At 47.6% G+C, this 14,844-nt stretch overlaps 1 protein-coding gene across 1 annotated transcript; it reads right to left on the bottom strand.

Annotated features, from left to right (window-relative positions):
- Positions 1 to 1,267: 1,267 nt before the first annotated feature.
- On the bottom strand, positions 1,268 to 9,859 carry LOC123570251 (putative killer cell immunoglobulin-like receptor-like protein KIR3DX1). Its single transcript, XM_074024730.1, has 4 exons — positions 9,817 to 9,859; positions 4,482 to 4,760; positions 3,113 to 3,418; positions 1,268 to 1,677 (listed from the first exon to the last, which is right to left on the bottom strand). The coding sequence occupies exons 1-4, from the start codon at positions 9,857 to 9,859 to the stop codon at positions 1,268 to 1,270; spliced, it is 1,038 nt and encodes a 345-aa protein (XP_073880831.1).
- Between the last annotated feature and the right edge of the window lie 4,985 nt (positions 9,860 to 14,844).

Below are 14,844 nucleotides of genomic sequence, written 5' to 3'. Positions count from 1 at the left end.
ATGCCTCAACCATCTTGAGCCCCAGACGCTCTCTCCTCCTCCTATAGTGGGGTTGATTCCTTTCGTTCCTAGGTTGCCTCTTTGCAAACCAGTAGGATCAGCACCCTGGACAGGGGCGAGAGGTGGGCTTTGCTCTTCTCTCCTTCCTCAGCTCGGCCGGCTCCCTTCAAGAATTTCCTTTCTCACCGACCACCCAACCAGCACCAATGACCGCAGTGCTGGGGACTTGAACCCCCCTCCCTTCATTCCAAGTTCCCCTCCAGCTGCTCAGGAAACAGCCAGTTCCATAAAGATTTCAGGTGGAGGCCGGGCGCGGTGGCTCACGCCTGTAATCCCAACACTTTGGGAGGCCGAGGCGGGCAGATCACGAGGTCAGGAGATCAAGACCAGCCTGGCTAACACGGTGAAACTCCGTCTCTACTGAAAAATACAAAAAATTAGCCGGGCGTGGTGGCGGGCGCCTGTAGTCCCAGCTACTCGGGAGGCTGAGGCGGGAGAATGGCGTGAACCTGGGAGGTAGAGGTTGCAGTGAGCCCAGATCGCACCACTGCACTCCAGCCTGGGCGACAGAGTGAGACTCCGTCTCAAAAAAAAAAATAAAAATAAAAAAAGGATTTCAGGTGGAGAAGGAGACTTCTGTCTCCCCAGGAATTCACAAACTAGGTGAAGAATTCTTTGCTCACCAGTTTCAGGGGTTGATTCCATGGGTGTTGGGCAAGTACTCTCAGGGATTCCTACGAAAAAAGACAGAGAATGGCTGTACAAGAGTCGTTCCTCGCCACACGGAAGCAGAACCATTCTATGTGGAGTGTCTGTCTCTTGCCCACGGCCTACTCTGTGGTTCACCGAATGACTAGTGCGGGTCCTGAGGTCTCTTGTCAGAATCCTTCGAGAACAGACTTTCTCCCCTAGACGTGAAAGGCGACAGAGGGCTCAGAGATGCCCACTGATGTCAAGAGACCTTATCTACAACAGGGTCGTAAATATCTACATTCACCAAAGGGGAAATCTCTCTGGGGCTCCTCCTGGAAAATGAATAAGGGCAAAGGGCTGGTGCAACCTCTGATGTCCCCAAACCTTATCTGACCTCACCTCCTCTTGTGTTTGTCCTGATGCAATTCTTCATTCACCTGAACACATAGGACCCCAAAGTGAGCCTCTACATAGGATGTGGAGAAGAGGGTGGAGGTGCCCTGTCTCCAATCCTGTACCCTGATTGCACTGGTCATTCTCAGCCTCTCTTTTTCTCATTGTATTTCTCACTGCTTCATTTTGTCCAGAACCCCTCAAATCTCCTGATCTCCAGCAGGACGCCCCTCAGATAGAGCTCCAGGGTGCAGCTGGTACCAGAGCATGCAGCAGGCATGGGGTCCTCACCTGTGACAGGAACTTGCAGTGTGTCACTGGGGGCTGACCACTCATAGGGAGACTCATTGAAAGCACCGTAGCATCTGTAGCTCCCAACAGAGGTTGGGGACACAAGGCACAGAGGAAGGTCGACCTGGAATATTCCACTGTGGCTCTGCCCTCCACTGAGCCAGTGACCACGGGCCTCCTGCTTCTTGGATAGATGATACTTGTCAAATGGGATCTTAGAGCTACAGAACAACGTCACTGTATCTCCCGGACCCGCCATGGCGTTCTCTCGGGTAATGAGAGAGGGCTTTTTGTATTTTCCTGTAAGAAAAGGAGACTTTGGTTACTTATTTTGCACCATATTCTCAGTAGACAGTTCACCCCATATACGATGGCAATTTCCTTCCAAAGCCTTCTGGGATCAGGAGATTTGATGCCAAGTCTCTATTGTTCTAAATGGTGCATGGTTTTCTCTCATGTTCCTCTTCCTCCTACATTTTGGGTTTTTGTTTTTTTTTTTTCTGACCATGCCAGAATCCAGTAGCAGGAGTCCAAGGGCCACCAGGACAAAGACGGCCATGCCCATCCTGATGAGATTCCCTGCTGTGTAATCCTGGGGGTGTGAGCCTAGGAATAGTGGACAAAGATGTCACCAAAGCAGTGAAGGCCAAACTCATCCTAACGTCCCTGGATGTCCACTTGGGCCACCCACAACCCCCTGAGTCCTCATAAGGCGTTTACAACTAAAGCCTTCTCCACACTACTCTTAGTGTTGGGAAAAAAAACTATTTTCCTATGTTAGGAGCAAACTCCCTATGTCTGCTAGTGCTGTCTCAGTCTGTATTCTCTCTATGATCCTGATTCGATGAGTGTGCGTGCCTTTTTAAACCCTCCTCTTTCCATTGCTTCTCCCTGGCTTTTGACTGTATCTTTAAGGCCTACTGTGCCCAGACAGCATATGAGATGTGGGGTCCTCCTGGAACATGAAAATAACTCTCTGCTTGGAAACCCTCAGGAAACATGGTGCTGACGTAGATTCCCCGACCTGGAGCTATGAGGTTAGAGTCCCAACGCTGTGTGTTGAAAAGTGAAAGAATCTCCATAGAATCTGAAATACCCTCACCGACGAACACTGCAGAACCAGTAGCTGTGGTCCCACACCCCGAGGTGCTAGACATGACTACTTGTAGGAGAGGTTGGAAGTGGCCTCTGCTTCCTCTTTGGGCAGAAGGACATGCTAAACTCCTTTATGGAGAAAGACCTCAAAGGCCCAATCTCCACTCAGATCCTCAGGGAGATTCGCTGATGGGTGGTGAAGGTGAGAGTTTGTGGTGGGCGGTGAAGGTGGGAGTTTGTGGTGTGTCCCTGTGTCTCATGGCAGAGGAACGGGGCTGCAGGTTCCACATGGGGAACCAACTCCAAAAGGCAACTCAGTGCCTGAGCTGAGGGAAAGCAGCCCCTTGTCGAGGTTTGCGAATCTCTCTCAGTATCTGTTTCACATTCTCTGTCACTGTCTCTGCCAGTGACCAAGTGTCTCTGCCACATTGAGGTGTGGTTGTAACTTGTTTTCTTTTTAACTATCACAAGTTCTCTGTTTCTCCCTCTTTCCTTCATCCCCTCCCCTGGCTATAATAAGTTACTTGGTGTTTCTGTGTTCCGGCATTTTCTTCCTTTACTGGCGGTTTGATCAACAACCACATCACCTCGGGGAGTTTCCAGGACACCAAAAGACCACGGACGGTCCAGCCACACTCACCTGTGATCACAATATCCAGGGGGTCACTGGGAGCCGACCACATGTAGCGGGAGCGATTGAAAGAACCACAGCATCTGTAGGCTCCTGCGTGGGCAGGCGTTATAGGACCCATGGAAAAGACAGCCTTGGAGAAGTGGTGGCCAGCCTGGATCATCTTACCATACTGCTGGGAATGCTGTGTGTTCCCCTCTTTGTATAAGATAAATTCATCAAATGCCAGTTCTGAGTGACAGCGCAGCCTCACCCTGGCTCCTGTGTGCACCAGGGAGCTTGGGTGCGCTGAGATGGAGGGTTTTGTGAACAAGCCTGAGAGCAGAGACAGAGGAGTTCACATGAGTCTCCTTTCTCACCCCTCGCCTGAGACCTCAGGGTGAGGTCTCACCTGAGGCTCTCCTGGAAAATGGGAATTACTCTGTGCTTTGAGAACCTTCAGAAAACACAGTGCTGGACTTAGGTTCCCTGGCATGGGACTGTGAGGTTATGAGCCTCACTATTTTTCAATTCTGTGTGTTGAAAAATACAAGAATCTCTGGAGGATCAGAAGAAACCTCACAGGCTCACACTGAAGGAAACAACTGATTTTGCCCCAAAACCCAAGAGGTTAGACGTGACTACTTGTTGGGAAGGGTGGAAGTAACTCCTTTTCCCTATTTAGGCAGAAGAACACGGTAAACTCCTTTGCTGAGCAGCTCCTCACAGTCCTAGTCTCCACTCAGATCCTCCAGGAGCTTTCGTAGCCTGGATCTCCCTACCTCACACCGACTTGCTTCCCCCCCTCTTGGTGGAAAGACTCAACCTCTTCTCTGTTCCTTCTGAGCTCCTTGAATGTGAGACTCACTCCACACTTTCCCTTCCTGACTGTACAGGATGATTCTCTATCTCCCTGTAACATCCATGAGAGAGAAGGGATGAGTGTCAGGAGACCGGGAAGGAGGACGAGAGGAATGGGTGCATTTCCCAATCCACGTCCCACCGAGTCACTGGACTCATCTCCCAAGGGAAGTGTCACTTCCCCAAGCCTCTGGCTCCTTCAAGGCAGGGTAATGACTTCCCTGAGGGAAACACTGGTTCTGGGGTCAGGCAACATGGCTCCTCCCTGGACCCATCCTGCTGGAGTTGATACCAGCACCCTGCGTCTGCTACTCCCCAGGCAGATTCTCCCGCTGCTCGGCCTCGGCTTCCTCCCTCCTCCTCCTCCACCTGGGTACCTGATTCCTCACAGGAAATGCCCTCTCTTTAAATTCTCAGGACGGCTTCTGTGTCCACAGTTAGTGCATGACTAGCAATCCTACAATGACTCTGGCTTCACTCGGTGTGGACTCTGGGAAGGGCCATCTGGTGGATATGGGGCGGGCTGGACTTCTCCTACCTGTGACCACAATCTTCAGGGATTTGCTGTGAGCTGACCGTATTGTGGTGTGGTTGTAAGATCCAGAACATCTGTAGGTCCCTGCGTGTCCTGGGGTCACAGGGCCGATGGTGATGTTGTTGGAAAGGCCGGTGTGCAACACATGGTCCCGGGTCCCAGATCTTTTGAATATTGTAAATATGACAAACTGAAGATGGGAATGACAGGAGAGAGTCACACATCCTCCTAGGGGAACCACGGGGCTCGGCCAGGCTGACAGGGAGAACTTGTCATAACCACCTGGAAGAGAAGGAGGCACAGCCTAGGGGGAAATGTGGAGCCCCCCGTCTCCCACTGTCCTTGGGGGCATTGCTTTCTTTTCATTGTTCTGGTTTGCCCTGTAACGGGTGGGGTCACCTGATGCCCTGGGATACCTGGTAGTGAGCCAGGGACACAGCCCACCCCAGCGTGGACATGGAAGGACATACAATTCCAGAACAGGAATTCTAGTTGGCACGATGATAAAATATTGAGCCAAGTTTTTCCTAATTTTTTTCTACAACAACAGCAATCTATGCAATAGGAGAGAAGGAGGAAATCTATCCGATTCTGGCAATACAAAAAAAAAATCACGCATGAACTCATTTAAACAATTCTCTACACAGGTACCTGCCACTGTGTCCACGAGTGCTCTGGCTGCTGACCAGTTCCTTCTCAGGCTCCAGCAGCAGGAGAGCCTTTTAGCTCATGGGTGGATGGAGAATCTGAGTTCCTTCCTATGCTCAGACAGTTCCGTGGAGCCCAGCACTGGGTCCTCACCTCCCGACAAACGATGCTCCAACCCATCCCCAGGCACCCCAGATTCTGAACATCGCAGGCTCCTTCGGGAGACTGGCTGAGCCCAAGGGGGTGTCTACAAAGGGTCTCTAGAACAAAATGGAGCCTGGGGTTTCCAGAGTCCCCCCTTCCTGTGTTCCCAGGGCTCTCTGCAAAGCCCTCCCCACATCATCTGCCTCTGCCCGATTCCACGTCTGCCCTCCCTGCCTGGGAGAACCCTTCGTGTTTGGGCAACACAGTATCCTCGGACTGGGGTAGGACTCACCCGCGTGTGTGCAGATCCTGGCAGGCAGGCAGATTCCTGGAAGGAAAACCACATCAGAGACGACCTGTCCCCCTGTGAATTCTGCGCTCACTGTAACCGGGCCTCGTGTTGGACATTGGCCATGTCAGCTCGGCCTGGACTCGGTAGGTGAACCTGGCTCCCCACAGGCTCTCACCCGCAGCCTTGGTGGTGGAGAGGAGAGGTCTTCCAGAGAGCACGATTTCTTCCTGACCCTGCCCTCCTTTCTCTTCCAGGACTTACCTAGACAAGGAGGGTGATGAGTTTGGGGGCCATGGCGCCACGTCTGTTGGGCAGGACACAGGGGTCGAACTAAATTGGAAAACAAACACGATATGGTTACCATGGCCCCGGTTTCACGGTTTGCAGAGTTTGAAGGTTTTCCACCACACAGGAAGATGACCCGCTCTTGCCCTAAATAGAGTGGGTGCCGTGAAAAACGTTCAAACAATATTTTTGGTTCAACACAGCCCCCGGCAAAGGCCAGACCCGAACCCCATCATTGACCAGTCCTGAATATCCAAATTTCTATGTTCCTACCTATTCTAATGTCTTACTGCCTTTTTTTTGAGAACTACGTGTGATTCCATTTATATTATGCAATATTCCCGTCAAATTAACAAGCGTGCATGGATAATGTTGTAAAACGGTTGTAGGACAAAAAAGGAAATGCTTATGCTGTTATTTTTCAAAACTGAAAATTAATTGCAAATTGGGAACTGTTTTCAGTTTCTGAAATTTTCCTGTCAAGCTTCAACAAGTTTACCACAACAAAAACATTGATTCTGCATTATTAACAAAATTCAGCATGCTCTGGGTTTGGAGTTTTATCTAAAATCCTTCTTCTTTTTTTTTTTTTTTTTTTTTTAGACGGAGTCTCACCCTGTCACCCAGGCTGGAGTGCAATGGCGTGATCTCAGCAACCTCCGCCTCCCGGGTTCAAGCAATTCTCCTGCCCCAGCCTCCTGCGTAGCTGGGATTACAGGCGTGCACTACCACACCCAGGTAATTTTTTGTATCTTTAGTAGAGACGGGGTTTCACCATGTCGGCCAGGGTGGTCTCAAACTCCTGACCTCATGATTCGCCCTCCTCAACCTCCCAAAGTGCTGGGATTACAGGCATGAGCCACCGCACCCAACCTTGAAATCCTTCTTTGACTCATAAGGCTCAGATGTCTGTCTTTGTCTTCTGACAAGTCCAAGAGTATGTTCATATACACATACATATATAAAATACAAATAATATCTATGTGTATGTAATGCTCAACATTCTTTCCGCAAGCCAATGTATATTATTAAAAAAATTAACGAGATTTTATCAAGAAAAGACCCTGTGAAATCACCATGGAGGGCCAGGTGCGGTGGCTCACGCCTGTAATCCCAGCACTTTGGGAGGCCGAGGCAGGCGGATCACGAGGTCAGGAGTTGGAGGCCAGCCTGGCCAAGAGACCAGTCTGGTCAACATGGTGAAATCCCATCTCTACTAAAAATACAAAAATTACTCGGGTGTGGTGGCGGGCGCTTGTAATCCTAGCTACTCAGGAGGCTGAGGCAGGAATATTACTTGAACCCGGGAAGCAGAGGTTGCAGTGAGCCGAGATCATGCCATTGCACTCCAGCCTGGGCAACAGAGCGAGACTCTGACCCCCAGGAAAAAAAAAAAAATCACCACGGAAAATGACACCAGGAAATTCACAAGGTATGACTTGTCTCTCACCTGTCCCTGAACTTCCCACCTTAATAACAAAAATTCTGTAACTCAGGTTCATGTATTCTTTGCTTTATTTGTCAATATTAACATATATCGACAAATATATAAATTATAAATACATGTATATAAAGTTTTAAATGAAGAGCTAAGGGAACATATGCTTTTGTCTTTTTGTTTTTGAAATTATATTGCTATGCCCACAGTATTTTACACAGCTCTTGTTTATTTACTGACAGATGTAATTGGAGTATACTGACTACATTTTCCTCAGTGTGTTAGTCCTTTTTACCTTATATGATGTATATTTTTATTAGACATTTTGCTTCCAAGAGCAATGCTGTCCTGAACGTCATTGCATGTGTTAAAAAAAATATTTAATTATTAGATAAATAATTAACTCTTGCAGGCAAGAACCAGTGGCATCTTTGACATCCCATTACTTATAATTACTTGTAACACTGGGTTGTGTTAGTGTCCTGGATTGAGTTAGGCAAGAGTACATACCCCAGAGTGGAATTTCGGGGCATGGGCCATGTCAAGATGGAAATAAGCTAGATGAGAACACATTCTTTCCAGAGTGATGGCCCCATTTACCCTCAGCAAGTATTGTCAGACTCTGTTATTTTTCCTACTACCCAGGGGAAAGAGCATAAATTTGATGTTAATATTTAAGTAATTATTAGAAATGACCAGAAGACAAATCAGATAGCATGGGCCCCAAACTGTCTTGCAGAACCCCTTGAGATGGTCACATTTGTCTCTAAGGTTCTACCACTCTGAATGGTGCTTTGTTCTCTCTGAGGCTTGCCTCCTGGCTGCATTTTGGGGCCTTGGCTAGCTGAGTCAAACCCAAAATATCCAAACCCTAAGGACGGGACTGGGCCAGTGGCTCACACCTGCTGAAGCACTTCTGGATCTTAAATACAATGATATCTGGGGCCACGGCACCTTGAGTAACAAAAGACAGTGATTCGTGAGAAACAAAACCAAACGAGCTAAGTCCTAAATCTGTCTCAGATTACCACCTGGAGAGAACTCCTAGGTTGTAACACAGAAATGGGGACAGTGATAAAATTCCTGAGTTGGTGATATGAAACAGAAAATCCAGGGAGAGCAAGGCAGCTGGAGTTCCCAGGACAGTCTTAGAGAGACGAGAGCTGCACAGGAAGAATGTGGAGACCTTCAGAGGGTCCCAGTGAGTGTCATGTGCTCAGATCAAGACACGCATGACAGAAAATTATCTTAGACTGGGGAAAGAATCACTCAATAGGATTAGATAGAAGAGTGTCTAGGGTTTACACAAGGCTGGGAATAGGGTCTGTTCCCACTAGGCATATTAAAACCTCACTGGAGGGTTTCCATGGAACATGGGCATGGTATACAGGGTATACAAAAGGGTGCTGCCCCAGCATTAAGGAATAATTCCTTCTAGCTTAAACACAGCTCTTGTTTGGTCTGTTGAACACAATCCGAAAGAGGATCAAACTATTTCCAGGTACCTTATCTGAGTTCCAGAACAAAGTTCAATAGTATTTATAAAAATACTAAAAGATTCAGTACCCGAAACACCAAAAAAGAAAAAAAACACACACACAATATCTGTCATCCAATCAAATCTTACCAGGCGTACAATAAAGAAAAGAAACAGAAAACGCGATGAGGAGAAAAGTCAGTCCGTGGAAACTGACTGGGAACATAGACAGAGCATCTTAAAACAGTTATAGCCACTTGCTATATTTTCAAAAAGGTGTGTAAATAAATGGAAAATATAAAGAGTTGTAAGTGGAACTTTCAAAGATGAAAACTATTGTAGACTATATATATATATATATATATGTTATATATATATAAAATCTGGATGAGATTACTGGCGGGTTAGACTCTGAAGATAAAAGAATAGTGAACTAGCCAGGGGCGGTAGCTCACGCCTGTAATCTCAGCACTTTGGGAGGCCGAGGCAGGCTGATCATGAGGTCAGGAGTTTGAGACCAGCCTGGCCAACACGGTGAAACCCACTCTCTACTAAAAATTACAAAAATGAGCCGGGCGCGGTGGCAGGCACCTGTAATCCCAGCTACGTGGGAGGCTGAGGCAGGAGAATCACTTAAACCAGGGAGGCAGAGGTTGCAGGTGAGCTGAGATCCCTCCAATGCACTCTGGCCTGGGCAACAGAGTGAGACTTTGTCTCAAAAAAGAAAAAAAAAAAAGTGAACTTGAAGATATATAGCAGTAGAGACATTCAAAATAAAACAGGGAGAGAAAAATAAACTATTTGAAAAATGGAAAATCAATGGTGACCTATGAAAAAACTTCAAGCCATGGGGCTTATGCAACGTTGGAGTCCCCAGAGAAGGAATAATAATAGGAAAAAAACATGTGAAGATGTAATGGCCAAAAGTTTTTCACATTTGATAAAAACGCTAAGCCCACATGGATCCTGGCCTGTCTTTGGAGAAATGGGATTTGAAGAGTCTCAGAACTGGCTCAAGGGCTGAAACAGAGTAAGGGATTGTGATTTTGCATACAGCGGATATAAGTCAGTGACCAAAAGATGAAGAACTGACACATGCCACGACATGGCCGTCCTTTGAAATGTGTTCACTGAAAGCGTCAGACACAAAATGGCACATATTGTGTGATTCTGTTTATGTGTAACACCCGCAAGAGGTAAACTCATACAGACAGGAAGCATGCTAGTAGCTGCCGGGAACTGAGCAGGGGGGCCAGAAATAGAGACTGACTGCTTCATGGATACTGGGCTCCTTTTCTTAGTGAAGAAAATATCTTGAAATAAGATACGTGTGGTGTTTACCCAGCATTGTGTATGTCCTCAACACCAGCAAATGTGTACTTTACAGTGTGTAATGGTCCATTGTATGTTATGGGAATGTAGCTCAAATGAGAAAGACAGGAAAAAGAGAAATGGTTCCCTGTAAATTCCTCACTCCAGAAGAAGTTGCACTGCAGTCCAGGGTGTGTTTGTGTGAGGTACGATTCCCACCAGGTTAGGAGTCCCACCGAAGTCCCACAGTGCCCAAACCTTGGCCCAGTGATGAAATGTACAAATAGTGATGTGGCTTCAGAGAATGGCATCTGGGATGAGCACCGGGATTCCTGCGTTCTATAAGCCTTTGCAGTCCCCTGCCATTCCTCTCAGAGTGGAACACTGCTTCTCATGGACCTCTCCAGCAAGGACAGAGGATCTGGGGAGGGGTTTCCAATTCTACCCCAAGGCTCATGGCTTAATCTGGTCATTGCAACTCCACCAGATTGAAACCCTGATAAAAAGCTTGAAAGGAGGCCGGGGGCAGTGGCTCACGCCTGTAATCCCAGCACTTTGGGAGACCGAGGCGGGTGGATCACGAGGTCAAGAGATTGAGACCATCCTGGTCAAGATGGTGAAACCTCATCTCTATTAAAAATACAAAAAAAAAAAAAAAAATTAGCCAGGTGTGGTGGTGCGTGCCTGTAGTCCCAGCTACTTGGGAGGCTGAGGCAAGAGAATCTCTTGAACCCGGGAGGTGGAGAACACAGTGAGTCGAGATCGCACCACTGCACTCCAGCCTGGCCACAGAGTGAGACTCTGTCTCCAAAAAAAAAAAAAAAAAAAAGGCTTGAAAGGAGAGATCATCATCATCTTTCTACATGAGGAGAATGGTGAGGGATGTTACCTGCTGAAGCTCGACTGTCCGTAATATGGCTTCCGTGTCTTACGCTGAAACCTGTGAATTTCCTCCAGTGTTTGCTCTCGCTAAAAGCGTGGAGGCAGAATCCACAGCATCAGATGCAGAGTTCCAGGCAGTGGGAGGAGAAGTAGTGAGGAGATAGAAATGAATCAGAGGTGTTAAAGGAGAAGAACAAAGAGAAAGTGCTGCTAATTCTAGAACTAAGGAAGTCAGACGGAGGAAGTGTTTGGGAGGAATGAAACCACACACTCAGGCCCAGAGGGAGGCTCTGCTTTCTCTGAGGCCAGTTGTCCATCTTATAAACATCTCCCCTGCCTGCTTCTTCTCCTGGGGTCATCCATCCCGTGATGGCCCCATTGGCTCCTCCAGTGAACTGAGGCAGAGACCGGAGCAGCCCTCAGTTCCTCATGCTCTTCTGCTCCACACACAGTGAACAAATCCAAACAGCTCTTTCCCCCAATCCCTCCTCACCCACATCCCCTGGCCCATCCCCACAGTCAAAGCTCAACTAAAGACCGAAGACGTCTTGTCTGTGTCACATCATCCTCCTCCCAGCCCGCCACTCCAGACTGACGTCTATTATTCTCACAGCCCCAAACTTACCTGTCTCCAGCCCTGATCAAAATCCTTCCACAGGTGTGCATCTTCCTCCAAATAAGACACAAGCCTCCCTGTTTGACGTTCGTATTACTGATGACCAGGACTGAGCTAAACTCTCCAGCCCCAGAAAACACAGCTCTTGTAAACTCAGCACAGAAAACCACTGTCCCTCCCCAGACACACATACACCCTGAGATAGTGACACATTTGTAGGTCAGGCACAGTGGCTCGCGCCTGTAATCCCAGCACTTTGGGAGGCCAAGGTGGATCACAAGGTCAGGAGTTCGAGACCAGCCTGGCCAATATTGTGAAACCCTGTCTCTACTAAAAAAAAAAAAAATACAAAAATTAGCTGGGTGTGGTGATGTGCACCTGTAGTCCCAGCTACTTGGGAGGCTGAGGCAGGAGAATCACTTGAACCTGGGAGGCAGAGGTTGCAGTGGGCTGAGATCACACCACTGAACTCCAACCTGGGCCACAGAGCGAGACTCCATCTCGAAAAAAAAAAATTGTCTTCTCACTGTCAGCTCCTTGAGACAATTTGAGCCTAGAAAACATGTTTCTACCTCCTAACTATGACAAAGGCAAAGAAATCTTCCCGTCTCATCCCACTGTACTGTGAATGCATTTATGACATAGACATCTTGTAAGAGTTTCACGATCAACCTACATAAAACTCTACAATACTGATGAGCGTGTCACGTATGGGACAGATTCCTGCTGAAGTTTTATTACCGTTTACTGCTTATTAGCAATACAGTCCTCCTACCATTTATTCCCTATACATTTGTGGGGTTTTTTTGTTTTGTTTTGTTTTGTTTTTTGAGATGGGGTTTTGTTCTTGTTGCCCAGGCTGGAGTGCGATGGCGCAATCTCGGCTCACCGCAGCCTCTGCCTCCCAGGTTCGAGCAATTATCCTGCCTCAGCGTCCTGAGTAGCTGGGACAGCAGGTGAGAACCACCATGACCAGCTAATTTTGCATTTTTGGTAGAGACATGGCATCACCATGTTGGCCAGGCTGGTCTTGAACTCCTGACCTCAAGCAATGCACCTGCCTCAACCTCCCAAAGTGCTGGGATTACAGGCACGAGCCAGTGGGTCTGGGACAGTCGTGATTTTCTTAAAACAGCAATTTAGCTGGGCGAGGTGGCAGGCACCTGTAATCCCAGCTACTTGGGATGCTGAGGCAGGAGAATCTCTTGAACCCAGAAGGTGGAGGCTGCAGTGAGCCGAGATCACACCACGGCACTCCAGTCTGGGCAACAGAGTGAGACTCTATCTCTAAAGAAAAACAGACAAACAAAAAATAGCAAAATATTTCTACATTTCTTTGCTTAAAATTTACCCAAAGCCTTATAATTAAAATCCAATACTATGTGCAGTTTACCCAAGACCCTGAGTGAGCAGGTCCCCAGATTCTCTGAATCACTCTCAGTTCTGTGAACAGCCCACGCTCTTCCTGGTCAAGGATGCCCACCCCTCCCCTCTCTGGCAGTGCCCACGATTCAGGCCTTGGTCCCTCCAGCTCCAGAAAGTCCCCACACTGTGACTCAGGTCGCTCGAAGTTCACCTGCTCACCTACTATGGAACCTCATTGTTTCCTCTCTTCCGCCTTCCTTATAATCTGACACAACGGAAGCTGAATTAGCCAGCATCAGAATATTTGTTGTGTGTCTTCATCACCCTGAGCTCTGAGAGGGAAATAGGCTTTAATGTTATTCTAGGTTCTTCAGAGAAAGAGAACTTCTGGAACACACATATACACACACACACACTCACACACACACACATACACAGAGAGATCATTTAAGAAATTGGCTCACACAGTTTTGAAGGCTGAGTAGTCTCTAGATCTGCAGCCGGCAAACCGGAGACCAGGGAGAGTCGCAGGTGTAAGTTCGAGTCTGAGTCCAAAGCTGAAGGCTGGAGAAAATCGATGTTCCAGCTGAAGGTGGGCAATTGTTTTTATGTTCAAAATGTCCATAGCAGTTTTATTCATAATAGCACAGAACTAAAAACAACCAGATGCCTATCAACAGTTGAATGAATAAACATCTGGGTTTTTTTTTCTTTTTCTTTCTTTCTTTCTTTTTTTTTTTTTTTTTTTTTTTTTTTTTGTTGCTGTTGTTGAGACAGAGTCTCGCTCTGTCACCCGGACTGGAGTGCAGTGGTGCGATCTCAGCTCACTGCAACCTCTGCCTCCCGGGTTCAAGCGATTCTCCTGCCTCAGCCTTGCGAGTAACTGGGATTACAGTTGTGCGCCACCACGCCCGGCTAACTTTTTGTATCTTTAGTAGAGATGGGGTTTCACCCTGTTGGCCAGGATGGTCTCGAACTCCTGACCTTGCAATCCACCTGCCTTGACCTCCCAAAGTGCTGGGATTACAGGCGTGAGCCACCGCACCCAGCCTTCTTTTTTTTAATTTTATTTTTCCGTAAGTTAGTGAGACACATATACAATTTTATGATGAATTGGTTCCTGAGGTTATGAAGACTGAGAATTCTGAAAGTCTGCATTTGGCAAACTGGAGGCCAAAGAGTAATGAGGTAGAAGTTCCAGTCCGAGCTTGAGACAGGCTAGAAAAGACCAACATCCCACCTGAACAGGTGAGCCAGAGCTCACTCAGATTTCTTCAGCTTTTCAGTCCTGCTCAGTTTTTCTATGGCTTGGATGAGGCTCATCCACACTGTGGAAGGCAAACTACATCACTCAGTCCAGAGTTACAAATCTCCTCCAGGAACATTCAGACACAAGACAGTTTAACCAAATATCTGGCACGTGAATCAGTCAAGTTGATGTAAAATTAACCACATCACATCAATGGATCTTTAGAGCCTGGAGCTCTGCCCAGCACATGGTAAATCCTCAATACATTGCACTGCCGGGCTGATAGGGGGGATGAAGACGACTTGTATTCACAGAAGCTGGGAAAGGGGAAGTTGCACGCCCCCAGACTAATTGTTTCCTGAATTCCTCCACTTCCCTATAATCTGACACAAGAAAAACTGGATTAGCCATCATCAGAATATTTGTTGTGTGTCTCCATTAATAGAGTTCTTACGTTGTGGTTCCCAGATCACACGGCCTGCACGAAATGCAGAGTCAAGGCTGGGTGCGGTGGCTCATGCCTGTAATCCCACCACTTTGGGAGGCCGAGGTGGGTGGATCACCTGACGTCGGGAATTCAAGACCAGCCTGATCAACGTGGAGTAAACGTCTAAAACCCTGTAGCAAAAACCCTGTCTTTACTAAAAATAGAAAACTTA

The sequence above is a fragment of the Macaca fascicularis genome, chromosome 19, assembly GCF_037993035.2.
Source record: "Macaca fascicularis isolate 582-1 chromosome 19, T2T-MFA8v1.1".
NCBI lineage: Eukaryota > Metazoa > Chordata > Mammalia > Primates > Cercopithecidae > Macaca > Macaca fascicularis.
Note: the sequence above shows the minus strand (reverse complement) of the source record. Positions and strands in the feature narration are given on the sequence as shown.